Source organism: Podarcis bocagei (assembly GCF_964188305.1).
Source record: "Podarcis bocagei genome assembly, chromosome: 15".
NCBI classification, from domain to species: Eukaryota; Metazoa; Chordata; class Lepidosauria; order Squamata; family Lacertidae; genus Podarcis; species Podarcis bocagei.
In genome coordinates this window covers 23,848,139-23,864,506 of record NC_138141.1, presented here as the reverse complement: position 1 = coordinate 23,864,506, position 16,368 = coordinate 23,848,139, and the positions used below count along the sequence as shown (strand labels likewise).

Below are 16,368 nucleotides of genomic sequence, written 5' to 3'. Positions count from 1 at the left end.
TATATGAGGGCTTATAAAAACTAGAGATAGCACAGCACCTTCAGAGGCATTCTCCCTGTCCTCTTACAGTGAGAGAATGCTTCTTCTAAGATGATGCCTGCTACAATATACCAGGACTATCTAAAAATCAAAGAAAGTGTTCTTCAGAAATACAGCTTTCCTCCATGTGCAGTTTGTTTGTTCAATCAATCAATCAACCAACCAACTAACTAAAACTCCTATGATTAATCGACTAAGCTGGCCCAGACTGACTCTCCATACATATTCATATAGGAAGGAGTGACAGGTGGTCCATGTCACAAATTTTAGGGGGAGGAGGGTAAGTAGGGAAGGTCAGTGGTCAGCAACAGAGCACATACTTTTCATGGAGAAGGTTCTCATTTTAACCACTGAGGAACCCAGTGCTATTTTTCTAGAAAACAAGGTGCTGGAACACACCATGAATGTCTCCCTTGTTGTCTTAGAATAGCAATATCACCTACCTGAGAGGTGCTGGAACTGAGTTCTGGTGAGCTCCGGCCGAAAAAAGCCCTGGAGGAGCCACTGCTGAAGTAGACTGTACTGAATAGATGGACTAATGGTCTGTAGCATGAAGGCTGTTCATATGTTCACGACAAAGTTACAACAGCCAGAATTGTAAAATATTTCAAAGGAAATGGATGTCAGTTTTTGTAAGTGGGCAGTTCCTGGCATTAAAGGGAGGCCTTGCTTCCAAACCTTCCTAAGAGAATAACTTGTGGAATGCCTGGATACATCACCTCGGCAGCTCTTGCCGTCTTCCTGCAAGGTCCCTGTTACGCAGCTGCATAGAGGCCCATCCATCTGGCTTGTACATATCTGTTCACAGCCTCCATTGTCTTCACACCAGTCTAAACCTAAAACACAAGATGTAAAAAATGAAAGTGGAATATTTCCAATAAGGAGGAATGGTCTGGGTCACAGTGACACTGTGAAGTTACCACTGCTTCACATGAAAACTGATTTTTACACAGTGATGCTGGTTTATGGCTAGTCAGGCTCTGAACCCTTCCATCTTCAATGCTCAAAACTATTTTTCCCCTGCTACCTTGGGGACCAGAGAGTTTATTAACAAAGGCAGGATTCTGTCTTTGCAACATGCTGAATGCCACCACTGTAGCCATGGAGTAAAGTGAACCCATCATCCTTCAGGAAATTGAAGAAATGCCAGACTTACGCTTCCTCCTGATTGGCCCCACAGAGATGATCTGCTCATTGAGCTCTTTGGTATAGTCATTGGCCCTCCTGGCGTTCTGAGGACAGTTCTGACCAAACAAGGAGAGAAGATTGCTATAAGTGTGTGCACTCTAGAAATCCACCTAGAAATCACGGTAAAGACTTAGAGCAGGTGTGGCCCACCAGATGTTGTTGGGCTCCATGTCCATCATCCAGGTATGATGGTAGTCCAACAACATCTGGAGAATATAGGTAATCTTCCTGGGGATTCCAGAGTTTAGCGGTGACTACTGAGATATCTGGGACACGGGTGGCGCTGTGGGTTAAATCACAGAGCCTAGGACTTGCCAATCAGAAGGTCAGCGGTTCGAATCCCTGCGACGGGGTGAGTTCCCGTTGCTCGGTCCCTGCTCCTGCCAACCTAGCAGTTCGAAAGCACGTCAAAGTGCAAGTAGATAAATAGGTACCGCTCTGGCGGGAAGGTAAACAGCGTTTCCGTGCGCTGCTCTGGTTCGCCAGAAGCGGCTTAGTCATGGTGGCCACATGACCCGGAAGCTGTATGCAGGCTCCCTCGGCCAATAAAGCAAGATGAGCACCGCAACCCCAGAGTCGGCCACGACTGGGCCTAATGGTCAGGGGTCCCTTTACCTTACTGGGATATCCATAATGCACCACCATCCCTCAAAATGCATGCATTTCCCCATCTACACAGATGCTATTGCTGTGGGTTTCCTGCATTAGTTGGGGGTTTGGGCTAGATGACTTCTGAGGTCATTTCCAACTCCATGGTTTTGTCACAGGGCACTTTGAGTAGAGTCTCTCCTGCAGACCATAACCACTGAGGTGAGCTTATATAAGATGATCATTGACCCCTGTGTAGAGTCTAAGCTATGCAAATCTACCGGGCCAGGATATAACGCTCCATGCCACCTACTATTTTGCAAGAGTATCTTTCTGAGTCGCAAAGTGAAACGGCACAGTGGAGGTGAACCTCATCGTAATCACCGATGAACTTGAAGACAGTGACGTGAAAGCGGCAAGTCAGTGAAACTCCGTTTTCTTCAATCCCAATTGTGTTATCCTTTATATTTTGGCACCTACAACGCAAAAAAAAAAAAAGTCCCAGCTCTCAACACAGCTGTGAGGAATCTCTGGAATTTCCAAAACCGAGGAAGGAAAAAGGGTGTCACTTACCCTTCTTCAATGATGAAGTATCTGAGCTTGTCATTGCTGTCTCGGGAAGGTGTTGCATAACATTTATTCAGCATTAGGATGAGATGGGTGGAATCTGCCCCAAGGACGAAGACGCCAACATACAGCACGTCACGGGTGGTCAGCACCACTTCACCTTGCCGGTAGGGATGCTTGTAGGATGAGTTTTTGTACAGTGCCATCTTGGTTGTGAAACTGCCTTCTTGTGTAGGCACTGTCAGGTTAATCACACTGAAAAGGAGAGTTATAAAGCTTAACGAAGAGTGAATAGAGAAAATATCCTGGAGAAACCATGGAGCAAGTTTGCTGAGTCAGAGAAGCAAGTCTAAATCTGCCTCCGGTGCCTATTTATTTATTAATTATATTTTGCCCTTTCAAGTATATTATCAGGATGGATTACAATAAAATGCTAAAACACCATAAGGTGATGAATGCACTGAAATAAGCTGTAAACAGCAATTCAGCTACCTCATTCTTCAGACAAATAGCATGGATTATGACTCGCTGTTCTTTTTCCTAATTATTTTATTTTATGCATACATGAGAACTTTCAAACATTAGGCACCAGAGGCCTCTACAGGAGGGACAATATCTTTTGCAGCCCCAGGTACAAGCATATGAGGATCAAAGAGTGATCAGAACAGTACTAACTGGGCAGTTGGAGGGCTGGTTCACATCCTATGTTAGTGTAAGTTTTTGCAAACATAGGGGACACCCCATGGGTCTCCAGTCACAGAAACCACATAATGGCTGTATGCCTGGAGCTCATGAATTGGATAATAATAATAATAATAATAATAATAATAATAATAATAATAATAATTTATTTATATCCCGCCCATCTGGCTGAGTCTCCCCAGCCACTCAGGGTGGCTCCCAATCAAGTCTTAAAAACAATGCAGCATTAAATATTAAAAACTTCCATAAACAGGGCTGCCTTCAGATGTCTTTTAAAAATAGGGTAACTGCTTATTTCCTTGACATCTGATGGGAGGGCGTTCCACAGGGTGGGCACCACTACTGAGAAGGCCCTCTGTCTGGTTCCCTGTAACCTCACTTCTCGCAATGAGGGAACCACCAGAAGGCCCTCGGCACCGGATCTCAGTGTCCGGGCTGAACGATGGGGGTGGAGATGCTCTTTCAGGTATACAGGACTGAGGCCGCTTAGGACTTTAAAGGTCAGCAGCAACACTTTGAATTGTGCTCGGAAACGTACTGGGAGCCAATGCAGATTTCTCAGGACCGGTGTTATATGGTCCCGGCAGCCACTCCCAGTCACCAGCCTAGCTTCCGCATTCTGGATTAATTGTAGTTTCCGGGTCACCTTCAAAGGTAGCTCCATGTGGAGCGCATTGCAATAGTCCAAGCAGGAGATAACTAGAGCATGCACCACTCTGGCGAGACAGTCCATGGACAGGTAGGGTCTCAGCCTGCATACCAAATGGAGCTGGTAGACAGCCGCCCTGGACACAGAATTAATCTGCGCCTCCATGGACAGCTGTGAGTCCAAAATGACTCCCAGGTTGAGCACCTGGTCCTTCAGGGGCACCGTTACCCCATTCAGGACCAGATTGCGAACCACCTGAAAGAGTCTCCTGTTGCTGTTTTCTGCAGATGCAATAGAGGCGGTGAAGAAGGTCCTCTTCGCTGTCACCATTGCCACTTGGTAGGCTCAACGTTGAGCTCTAGCCCATGTCCTGTCTGATTCAGAATGAGTTTTCTGCCACCGGCGCTCTAGCTGTCTCAATGATTGCATTTATGCCAATTTTCAGACAGTGCTCTCATGAACTCAGACACAGGAATGACATCAGCATTTAAAGGAAGAAAGAAAGGAAGGAAGGAAAGAAGGAAGAAAGGAAGTCAAATCCAATATAACATGTGAATTGACTCCATATATTCCTGTGGGTGTCACCTCAGAGTATCCTGTACCCTTCCAAATTAAGTCAATGAGAGCAGGGCCTTTATTCTTCCCACCCAAATGACCTCTCCATGTGTACAAAGGAAACAGGTGTTTCTATTACCTGAGCATTGGTCTCACAACGGAATCCAAAGAAATTTTGATGTCAAGCTCATAAGCACAGGAGAATTCAACATTGATAGTTCGGTCCCGAGTGATAATGTTTCCAGTGTTGTTTGCACTTTCAATCCAGACTGTGTTTTTGTACATGATGTGGGTGCTGTTGGACTGCGCAGAGGGGAAAAATGTGGGGGTGGGGAGATACACATAGAAGGATTAAAGGCCTCTTAAATGTGCAGATGCCCTCTCGACACTTGTATTATTCTCTTTAATAGTATCCAAAGCCATAATCTGTGCTTTAGACTACTCAGTAGTAACTTGTATTGAGTTCAGTGGAACTTACTCTAAACTGGGTGTATACAGAATTGCAGTCTAAATTTTCTTGCTTAAGTTGAGTGAAATGGAGGGAACCATCCAACAGAAGACTAACCCAAAAGAAGCTACCTTGAGTGAAGAATCTCTTTATGTGGTCTGTGGATAGTCTGAGAAGAATGGAAGTCTGGCAAGTTGAGGAATCAATTAAAAAGTAGATGATCAGTTGACAAAACCTTCTTGAATTTGTGGATAGCCCTAAATAAAATTTCAGGATTACTTATAATAAATTAAAATTATGATAAAAGTCTATGATATATCATAAGCTTCCTAAGGGCAGGACCTGCCTGTCATGGACTGGTTGGATACAGAGGAATAGTGGGAGGAACCAGTTGGGGAACCAACAAGGGAGGAAGGCTCAGAGCTCAGGGAATGGAGGTGGGACAATGATGAGTGATCAGAGGGAGAAGAGAGGGAAGAGGAGATGTCGGAAGCTGTGGAAGTAACAGGACCAAGAAGCAGGGAATGGAGGTGGGACAATGATGAGTGATCAGAGGGAGAAGAGAGGGAAGAGGAGATGTCGGAAGCTGAGGAAGTAACAGGACCAAGAAGCAGAGATTGGTCAGGCTGTTGAAGAGTCATGGGGGTCTCAACCTCCTTGTCTGGGAGATTAGCTCCCCTACCTGCTTGCCTCCCAGAACCAGAAGAGGCATTAAAAGGGCAGAGAAGAGTTTGGCGACACACAAACACAGTCTCAGATTGCTTGGGAAGCACCCTGGATAGCAGGAGACTTAGGCAGCTGTGGGGGGTGGGGACCTTCAGTCTCAGCAACTGCTTCATGGGGGCAACACCTACTGGAGATGAGTTGCTGTGTTCATTAGGCCCGACACTCAGGTGCAGATCATGGGTTTTGTTAATAAAGAGTTAACTCCAACTTGCACAGTGTGATATACTGCTGCTGGCTCTCCTGACATGGCTTAATTTTTTTTGCTTATGAAACTCTGTAAAGTACCATCTACACTAGTGGTGCTGTATGTATATAACATTCAGAATGCATTTGATGATGTTTTGATGGCAGGGATGCAAAACCTTTCACGGCAGGACTCTAGTGATGCAAGCCCAGAACAATCAATGAGCTGAAGAAGAGTGTCATGAGAATAGGAGCAAATCCAGAGTTCCTCAAACATTCTGACCTGCACTATGTTTCCACAGTTGCCCTTGGTGTTATTTATCTGAAAGGAGATGAAATCTTCTCCTTCAATGCCAGGACAGTGGCGGTCATTGATGCGCACCCCTTCTCTTTCAAAGCCTAGCTGAAACAGCTTGCACTTTGAGATGGACACCTCCATCTGGGCAGCTTTGCAGGTCACCTCAGCATCCAGGATGTCTTGCGTGTCTGCAATGAAAAAGAAAAGGAGTGGGGAGCTGTGTGCGGATAAGGGCTAGGCAATTGGTAAATGGATATCTATCACATTTACTAGTCAAAATACCATTTAAAGGCCACAACACGGTCGAAAATAGAAGTAAAGGACGTGAACATTAACAATTCATTTCAATCAAAGCCTTAGTCCTGATGGCCAGCTGATTTCCTCCCCTATTATTTATGCAAGACTGAGGAAGTCAGATTAATTGTAAAATTAATTCATTAAGATGGAAGTGCATGGTGCCTAGGAATGACTGTTTGCATATATTAATGGCTTATCTAGTGTAAAGCTAGTCTAATATTTATATGCAGGTGATAGGTACAGTTGTACAAAACTGCAGTGTGGTGTCAGCAGTATGCAGATAACATCCAGCTCTATTTTAAGTTTTACATCAGCTTCTGGTGCAGCACTCAATCCTTAGAGAGTACAAGTTGGAAATAAATCTCAAGAAGATGGTGATTTTGATGGATTGCAAGCCAAATGTGAGAGGTCTAGGAGTCTGTCCTGTCCTGGGTAAATTACACCCGCTTAGAAGGGTACTCCTTGACCTTGTTTTGCTTCTTGAGTTTCAGGTGACAAATAGATTTAATCCATTTTAATTTAATCTTAATCATTGTTTAATTGAATCTTAGCCATGCAGTCATGCCATACAATAATCTCTCATGTTGATTACTACAAAAGCTGTTTTGTATATCCTTTTAAATTTGGAGATGGTATTTGATTTGTCACCAAGGAAGGTTTTTTTTGCTCATTCATGTGTTCTTATGTGATCTCCCAAAATACACCTGGCATTCTACCAGGACCAGAAGTCTTTAACTCAGACTCTTTGATGGGGATGCAGAATAAATCCCCTTCCCTCCTCAATTCAGGTTTGATGGACATTTCCAAGTGATATTTTCCAGGGCTGGCGAGCTGAGGCTACAAGCAATTGACATTCACAGACAGCAAGGAAGATAGCTGTGCAAAATTGATTTTTAATGGTGATAGGATTTTTTTAAATAAAAAAAACCCCTGTGTATTTGTATGGAAATCAGTTGAAGCCTCGGGACTCAGGGCAAGTGGAAAACAAGGCTGGATGAAGCAATGGAAAATTCTGCCACAGGAAACAATCCAGTGCTGAGACCCAAGGGAGAAAAATGAGATGAAATAAGGTGATGAAATAATGGGCCATTTTTATGTTCCTGTGGACTGACTCACCACTAAGGTAACTTGGCATTGCACAAATTACAATTGTTTGAAGTAGAACAAAATGTATCTTAGCTGAAGAGCAATTCAAAGTTTCTGTGACAGTATGAAACTTCCACCCTGTCCTAACAAATTCCATTCAAATTATTAATTTCTGTCATCTTAGTCCTACGATCATTCTTTTTTTCCCCAAAATAAAATAATTTATTTGGGGGAGGAAAGAGTTCAAAGGCATATTCCAGCCAGGCAAAATACCAGAGGAGGGGGCAAAGCAGGGTCTGTAAGGAGTTTGGGGGGAGGGGGCTGTATTTAGCCCCCTGGGCCTGAGGTTCTCCCCACATTTTGGCACCACCTTTCCTGCGCCTTCAGCTCCTTTTTGGGGAATCAGAATTCAACCTTGCATTTCACAGAGTCCAGTGTTTCCAAAGGTATCTTTTAATTCTTCTGCTTGGTGAACCACATTCTAGGCCAGAAAGAATCAAGGTGGGGGCAGCAGGTGCCAGGCACCCCACAAATGGCACTGACAGAAGACAGGGCTGCCCCGATCCCAAGCAGCCTCTCTAAAGTGAACAGTTCAGGAGCAACGTTTGCGGATGAGGATCATGGCCGCAAGCGAGAGACACCCACCCGCTCCCCTGGTGCAAAGAGTCCATAAAAAGCTCAGCAGCCACTCAAGGGCCATCTTGCCCCGTCCTACGATCATTCTGTAACATCCTTGTATCTAAGAGCAGGGACAGTATTCCAGAAACAAAAATTTAGCGTCATCACACCTACAAAAGTGATGTCTGATACTTCCTAAACTAGGGGTGGAAAAGATGGAAGATATAAGAGAAAAAACCAAGATTCCTTAAGATTACACATACTTGATATTATTTGCGAGGAGAAAAACTCAAGGCTGCATCGAATGTTCTCCATCCACTAGTGCAAGAATTTAAAAGTTGAGCAACAGAGGAATCCAGTGCAGCGCCTACAATTGTGGAAGCTGTTTGTGAAACAGCCAACCCTTGTTGACCAACAGCTGATTTTTGTGTGCAATCTGTTTCTTAACCATCTTTGGAAAATGTACTTTGTTTTTCTTTGTGCAACAGTTTTCTGGCAGTGCAACATATAGACTGCTAGGTGACTTTAACTTAACGCTGCATTGCATACAACACTCAGCCAACATGAAAACCAGATCTACATCCTCAACAAACCTTGAAATTACGAGCACCAAGACTGACATCACAAGTTACTTGCTGGACGGTAGCAAACTTTCTTCTAAACTTGGGGTAGCCAATATGATGCCAACCGAATGCTAAGCTCTCTTCAGCCCAGCCACCATGGCTGATGGGGAGGGATGATGGGAGTTGTAAATCAACAACATCTAGAGAGCACTGCATTGGCTACCCACATCCTAAACTAAGGGATGGGAGGGAGAGAGAAGGCTGGACTGTTCTTAAAGGGACAATGCGCTGTTAATTCACTGTGCCTGGATCATATATGTGAAGGACACAGTGATACATGCAGAAGATCATGCCAGAGACTCAATGCTGGTTATGACTGTCTAGTAAAGTTTTAATGCCCCAGAGTGGCTGGGGAAACCCAGCCAGATGGGCGGGGAATGAATGAATGAATGAATAAAGGATATTTCACATCACCTGGATAGTATCCATGATACAGGCATACTGCCTGCATAAGTGGGGAATCTATGAAAACACATGGAGTTGGGGGCTGCAGGTTTTAGGCAAGCCTACAGTAAGTAGAGAATGCTTGCTGTTTGGATCACCTATGAATGCATTTATGCTCCCTCTGTAACAGGGATGTGTTAGAGATGCTTTCCCAGTCACCCCTTGGCAGCTTCAACACGGCCACTGGTAACTCACTATTTCCATAGGGTGGTGGTTCTATGCAGCCACACAGCTCTCCTCCATTCTCCACTTCACAAGTTCTGTTGGGACAATCTGCCCCCACACAGGGATCTTCAACCACTCCTGCTAAAAAGGAAAAAGGAGGGGGAAACAAAGAAGGACAACCAGTTTATTTTAAGACCAGTTGCATGAGCTGCTGTTTATCACTTACACACAAAGTGCTAACACAAGAGAAGACCTAGGCATTTTTTCCTATGTTAACCAGCCTTTGTTGGGGAGATGTGAATTAATCTAAGGTGTAATCAATCATTTGTCATAATCAAGGGGATTATGTAGGTCTTTATACTCACCATTGCAAAGAATACTATCCAGAGGGGATCTCTAAGCTTGGATGGCAAGGAACACAGTGAATCAACTGGCTGTAATGCAGGGCTGCATCCAACTAACTTCTACTCAGAGCAGTCCCATTGAAATCAATGAAACTATGTAGGCCATGCTATTAACTTCAGTGGTTCCACTCCAAGTATTTGGCTACAATTCATATATTTCAGACTCTAAGAACTAATGAGTTTGGGATTTTTTAATTTTTTGTTTTTTACAATGCCTCTTGTTTCCCTGAAATAAAAAGTGAGCCCCCAAGGCTGTTACATGCTGAAAGTGTTGCCTAGATAGCCCTTTATTGTGCTCCCGATAAATCTGCAATAACGTAGCTGGTCAACAGCAGGATCTAACATGCCAAATGTGCCCTTGAATGGCTGTTTTATTGACTTAGGGAAGCCCACTGTGACAAAGTTTGAGAATTTCTCAGTAGGAAGATGGAACTAATCCTAGCTCGCTTACAGCAATTTTCCTTCTCAATCCATTCTGTGCTGAGAATTCCAAAGGAGCGGCAGGCCTCCCCATAGGCTGCCAGAGAGCCACAGAGCTGGTACTTCTTCTGGTTGTAGCAGCCGTCGAGAAAGCAGGATTCATAGAAGGGCATTGGGTCCAGCAGCCCGTAACAAGGCTGAAAGAAGCCTTTCATGTCAGTAAGCTTGAGGCAGTAGCTGTCGCTCTGCAGGACCTGGATCTGCACGTTGTCACAGGTGGCAGCGTACTGAGCGTATTGAAGCTCATTGCAGCTGGAATCACAAAAACCACAAAAGACTGCAGAATACTGAAGATGTGGAAAGGTGTACAAGAAGCATGGGGAAGAGCACAGTGGTGGAAGCTGTATCAGGAAACCATGTCTGTGTGCAGTGAGGCACTAGTATGGAACATATTTCTAGGCAGTGAGTAGGCTTCATGCAAGGGAGTGGCCATTGGCTTTTCTCAACAGGAGGGACTATAAAAAGGCTTCCTGCGTGGGCTTGGACTTCGCTTGAGCAATAATAGTTTCTGCTGGCTGAGGCTTGTTCCCTGACTTGGCCTCCTCACCTCTGACTCCTGGCATGATTCCTAGCTCCCACTTGCTTATGACCCAGCTCTGGCACATGAATGCGTGTTGCATGCAGAAGCTGCATCTCCTGGCCTCTGAAAGAACCAAAGCCCACCCTGTCTTATCTTTCATTAAATAGACATTGCCCAGGCCTTTTAAGATTTTCACTGCAACCAGAAATAGCTAAAAGTCTACGTGTTTTTATAGAATATATAAAGAGACAAGTGCAAATTGGGATTCTGCAGTCTCCAAACTCTTATCCCGGCTTTTGCAGCAGGCTCAGGAAATGAGTATTTGTCCTTTCCTAGAGCGAGAGTGGGGACCTCAGGGCCCCAGGGGACTGAATGCAGCCTGCCAGGAATCTTTTATTGTAGTAGTGGTAGTAGGAGTAGTAGGAGTAGTAGGAGTAGTAGTAGTAGTAGTAGTAGTAGTAGTAGTTATCCTGTCTTTTTCCCTAATGGGACTCAAGACAGCTTACAAATAAAAACAAGAATCGCTAAAAACATAGGAAAAAACTATCATTAAAAAACAAACACTGATAGTATCTAAACTATATACATATCTAAAATCTGTTTAAAACACAGCAATAATTACAATAAGCACAAGCCCTTTAATTAAAAGCAGTCGATTCCCCAAAGCCTGTCAGAACAGTAATGTCTTTGCCTGCTGACAGAAGGACAGCAAGGAGGGAGCCAGTCTAGCTTCTCTAGGGAAGGTGCTCCAAAATCTGGGAGCAGCTACTAAGAAGGCTCTATCCTCCATCTCCACCAAGCACGCCCTTGAGGGTGGTGAGACCAAGAGAAGGGAATCCCCTGAAGATCTCAAAACCTGAGGAGGGTTGGATGAGGGAATACAGTCTTTCAGACAGCTCGAACCTAAGCCATGTAGGGATTTATAGGTGATAACTAGTGCTTTGAGTTGTGCCTGGAAACAGACCACCAGTAGCCTGTGCAGTTCCTCTAGCAAGGGAGTCTACGCTCCCTGTGATTAGCTCCGGTCAACAATCTGGCTGCAGCTCTTTGAGGCAGTTGAGGTGTTTGAGCACGTAGTGTGTGTTATAGCAATCCAAATGGGATGTCACTAAGGCATGGGATGTAACTGTGCCACTGTGGCCAAATCAGACATCTCAAGGAATGGGTGCAGCTGGTGCACTAGCTTTCACTGTGCAAATGCACTCCTGGCCATTCATGTTCAGGGCTGAGTCCAGGACCATGCCTAAACTGTGAACCTGTGTCTTCAGGGGAAGTGTTACCCCATCCAGCACAGGCTGAATCCCTATTCCCTGTTCTGTCTTCTGACTGACCAAGAGCACCTCTATCTTGCCTGGATTAAACTTCAATTTGTTCACCCTTATCCAGTCCATTACTGATGACAGACGCTGGTTTAGAACCGAGACAGCTTCCTTGGCTCTAGGTGGAAAGGAGAAATAGAACTGAGGTGGAATCTACACATGTAGAAAAAACGTTGTGAAAATGCTTTTTTAAAAAAAGTTTAGAAAAAAAACATTGACTTTGCCATAGCTCACTGTCGCCACCTAGTGTCACATTTGTATATTGCACTTTACAACACACTTAAAACGTTTTCTTTGTAGCTGTATAGCTAAGTCCTGAGTGTCATCAGCATACTGGTGGCACCGAACCCCAACAACCTCTCCTAGTGGTTTTTGTTAAATAGCATGGGGGACAGATCAGAACCCTGAGGGACCCCGCAGGCCAACAGGAGTCCCCCAGCACCACCTTCTGGGTTCACCTCTCCAGGAAGGAACAGAGCCACTGTAAAACACTGCCTCCGAATCCCATCCCATCTCTAAACCACACCTCTTCTCCTCAGGCCATGTCTTTCATTGGTGCTGCTCCACATCCTTCTCAATTGCTTTTGTTTTGCCCTGCCCTCAATTGCTTTTGCCTGGCTGGAATGTACAGCACTTTCCCCAGCCCCCCTGCATCCATGTACCTCTTCTGCATGCCATTCGTCTTCCAACTCTGGGCCAGGAACACACTGCTCACCACCGGCTTCCCTCGCAAGGTGACATAATCATCTGTGCGATCCCCGTTGAAATTCCCGCAAAGGCCACATACTTTATTCTGCAGTCGCTCACTGATGGCGATTTTGATGACGTTGAAGCCATTGTAATGGATCTGGATATCTGGGCTGGTATCAATGACCAGGAAGCCCTCTATGCTGTAGATTTTGGTTGACAAACCAGTCACAAAGGGGACGTTCACCTGTGTCCCATTCACCTGATCAAGAAATCAAGCAATATTTCATGCTACATTGATGCATCTTTTTCTCTTTTCTGGCTAACTTATAAAAATGGACAAGATCATATGAAAAATTGTAAGACTCATTTTGGAAGGTTTAAACTTCTATGTTCCAATTGCGTGTGAGAACTTGATGCCAGTCATCTTACACAATGAAGACATCAAATTAAGATGATTGGTTTAGCTGAATTTTGGAATGAATAAATCTGAATTTCAGAATTCAATGTTCCAAATTCCCAACCAGTGTGGTGTAGTGGTTAAGAGCGGTACTCTCGTAATCTGGGTAACCGGGTTCGCGTCTCCGCTCCTCCACATGCAGCTGCTGGGTGACCTTGGGCCAGTCAAACCTCTTTGAAGTCTCTCAGCCCCACTCACCTCACAGAGTGTTTGTTGTGGGGGAGGAAGGGAAAGGAGAATGTTAGCCGCTTTGAGACTCCTTAAAGGGAGTGAAAGGCGGGATATCAAATCCAAACTCTTCTTTCACGAAAAAAGATTGGGATTTTCTGTTAGCAAGGAAAGTCAACTCTTCAGAGAGTGCTAGAGGGGCTTTCAATTTCAGAGGCTACAGGTTCAGGTCCTAGTTAACAGTCAAGACAAGCACCTAATATTAGCCTAAGTAGGTCATAACACCAGGATCAGATTTTCTGTACCTAAAGGGTGAGACCATGGACTTCAAGAAAGTGACAGATTGGAGCAAGGATTCAGTCTCAGCTCAAACCATCCCACTTTCCCTGGAGCCTGTTGTCATCACTCTCATATCCCAAGCAGACCACTCCAGAAATTGCAGTTGAGCCTCCATCTTCACAACACTGCCAGAGCCTACTGAATCAAGCACGGCCCCTTTAAATACAGGGTCTTTCATTGGTGGGGGTTAAGATAGCCACCGGGAATGAAGTGCAGCCTATTTAGAACCTCGGTGAACTCCAAATTGCTACTGAAGCACCATCTGATCCTTGCTGGTGTGTAACTTCTCTACGCATCCAGGAATCTACTTGGATGTGTCAAGAGCCCCATTTGTACATGAACTCTTGACTGAACACCCCCTGCCCCCATGGGCTTGCTTACTACCTGGAATAGGATGCTGTGTATCATTACTGGAGTCTTGGGATTTAGAGTGTTCCTAGGGGGCCACCAGCTACCTATGGATTAAATTGCCCCTGATGGCTCTTGTTCTGCTTCCACTGTTAGGTGCAGAATGCTTCTGAATACCAGTTGCTGGAAACCACCAGAGGAGAAGATCACTCTTCTGCTCAGGTCCAGCTTGTAGGCATCCCATGGGCATCTAGTTGGCCACTATGAGAACAGGATGCTGGGTCTATGGGCCACTGGTTTCATCCAGCAGGCTCTTACGGTCTAGCATTCTAAATGAGTCAGTACTGTACCTTGACAGTATTACGATCGCTGATAAGAATCTGTTCTTCATTGATATAGAAGTAAACAGGGGAGATGACTGTCAGGTTTGGGGACGACCACTTATCAAAATTGATGATGAGCTGGAAGGAGACATCAGGGAGTTTCTGGCAGATTGTGGAGAGGACAAAGGCACAGTTGGCAGGGAAGCGGAGGAAGGCACCATCAAACGTGCGGAACACCCCTCCACCTGCTGCAATGCAGTAGGAACTCTTCTTGCTGAAGCAGCCACGGACTCCGTTCCGGAGGGCGCACTCCTCGTCCGACTTGCACTGCCGTGGGTCGCACTGGATGAGGTTGCGGCGGAAACAGCGGCAGCGGCGGGTGCAGTCGCTGCTCCAGAAGAGCTGCTTGGGCTGCAGGAAATGAGCAAGAAAGAGAAGGAAGCAATAACATGAATGAAACATGAAAAGCTGTAACATGAAAGCCCACAGTGGATCCATCCCAAAAAGGGTATACATGTGGTCACAGTGAATGCCCAAATCAAAGACAAGAATCCAAAGTACATGCACTTTTTTCAACACCAGAGGTTCTGGGTCCTGTTCTGTGCCTGCTGGCTAACAAGTGGGGTGGGTGGGTCTGAGAAGTGATACCATTTTGGTCATGTTACCAACCCTACAGAACACTGTACCCAGGAAAGCATGCTGGCTCCCATCATTTAAAGCACATTTCCACTCCCTCAGGGAGTTCTGGGGATTAGAGTTTGTTAAGAGTACTGGGAATTGTAGCTTTGTGGGAGGGATAAGCTACAGTTCCCAGGATTCTTTGAGGAAGAGAGTGCGCTTTAAATGAATAGTGTGTACACAGTCTTTGTCTGTCAGCCTCCTAGATACGATCTGGCTCTTCTGGGAGGCTTTTAGTGGTGGCTGACTGCCATTTCTGAATGTCCTTCTTGTTGCTGTTGATGAGATTGTGTCTTCATATTGATTTCATTTCTTTGCTTACTGCTTTGATGGGGTTATGCAGGTTTGCTTCAGTGCTTTATTGTTTGCTGTTGTGCCAATTTTGTTTAGTGTTGTGATGGTCCAGATTGTTTTAATTATACCCACATTGTTAGCTGCTTTGATTTCTTTTGAAGAGAAAGTGAGAGATACATTTAAAAAAGAATCAAATGAAATTGTTTTTTTTCACATTTGGACAATCATGTGTATTAAGACCCCTACCACGTTTCAGGTGTTTGATGTGATATACCTGGATTGAGAAAAAGAAATGATGCTCCCTGGTCAGAAAAAGCAATGTGAGAAATGGATCCCATTCATATTGAGCAATGCTAGCTACAAAACAAGAATTATTTTTGTTGTTGTTACTACTACTAGGTTCAGGGTGCCTTAAGAACTCACAGAGCCCTATATCCCAGCCCGAACACTGAGGGAATCTGGAGAAGTGCTGTTGTCTGCTGCATTATAGAGGCCCAACTGGCCTCCACTAGGAGCTGAGCATTTAGTGTTGCTATTTCCATCCTGCAAAACACTCTTCCAAATCTGTATTTGGCAAGCATGCTTACTATGGGCTTTCAATAATCTCCTGAATACCTTTTTATTCCAGTACACTTGAGCAGTTGCCTAAAAATGTCCCTTAAGTAGCCACTCATTTGTATACTACCCTGGTGTTTCGGGAGAGGGCAATATATAAATACTTCTCTTTAGAAACAAAGACCAACATAATCTTTTCAAGCAGATAGTGGCCTGACCCTAAAACTTACTTTGGTTTGGTTTGGTTTCAAGACATTTGCAACAGAACAGGGCTCTGCAGACTCTTGTGCTGATTGACATAGTGTGTTCCTTGCAACCAGGAGAGGGCAGTCATGTAGTACCTATTTAAACAGACACCCTGCATGTTGTCAACTGATCTGCAAGTGGCTGAAAACCCACTGGCAGGGACTTTAGGCATTTATCACACTGAAACCTGTGGATTTTGTCTGTGTGCTTCTCCCCAGAGTTCATGCAGGCATCCCTAAGGGTTGTTTCCTGGAGAATGGCTGCCTATCTGTGATGTGATGCCTGTGTGTGCTCCTAAACATGGCCAGAAAATCCTTAAAGTGTGCACTAGTAGGCTTGGCAAAGAGCAACAGTCATGCATACAAGAGAAA

General features: G+C 44.9%; 2 protein-coding genes and 1 long non-coding RNA gene across 4 annotated transcripts in view; 2 read left to right on the top strand and 1 right to left on the bottom strand.

The window, feature by feature from the left end:
* Positions 1–16,368, top strand: part of LOC308574711 — a 204,586-nt gene that overhangs the window by 104,189 nt on the left and 84,029 nt on the right. The window lies entirely within an intron of this gene.
* Positions 1–16,368, bottom strand: part of TECTA (tectorin alpha) — an 83,523-nt gene that overhangs the window by 1,523 nt on the left and 65,632 nt on the right. The window contains exons 13-22 of the mRNA XM_081172807.1: positions 14,252–14,635; positions 12,562–12,848; positions 10,032–10,312; positions 9,207–9,317; positions 5,929–6,131; positions 4,428–4,591; positions 2,389–2,637; positions 2,129–2,291; positions 1,196–1,283; positions 759–875 (exon numbers count right to left, since the gene is read on the bottom strand). Of these exons, the coding sequence (XP_081028933.1) occupies positions 759–875; positions 1,196–1,283; positions 2,129–2,291; positions 2,389–2,637; positions 4,428–4,591; positions 5,929–6,131; positions 9,207–9,317; positions 10,032–10,312; positions 12,562–12,848; positions 14,252–14,635 (2,047 nt within the window). The remainder of the gene's footprint in view (positions 1–758; positions 876–1,195; positions 1,284–2,128; positions 2,292–2,388; positions 2,638–4,427; positions 4,592–5,928; positions 6,132–9,206; positions 9,318–10,031; positions 10,313–12,561; positions 12,849–14,251; positions 14,636–16,368) is intronic.
* The window catches only part of LOC308574640 (uncharacterized protein), a 44,369-nt gene that overhangs the window by 22,574 nt on the left and 5,427 nt on the right, over positions 1–16,368 (top strand). The window contains exon 10 of one of the 2 annotated variants that reach the window (XM_081172740.1): positions 7,029–7,154. The exons of the other annotated variant lie outside the window; for it this stretch is intronic. The gene's annotated coding sequence lies outside the window, so the exon portion shown is untranslated. Of the gene's footprint in view, positions 1–7,028; positions 7,155–16,368 lie in introns of those variants that run through there. 2 annotated transcript variants of the gene reach the window in all.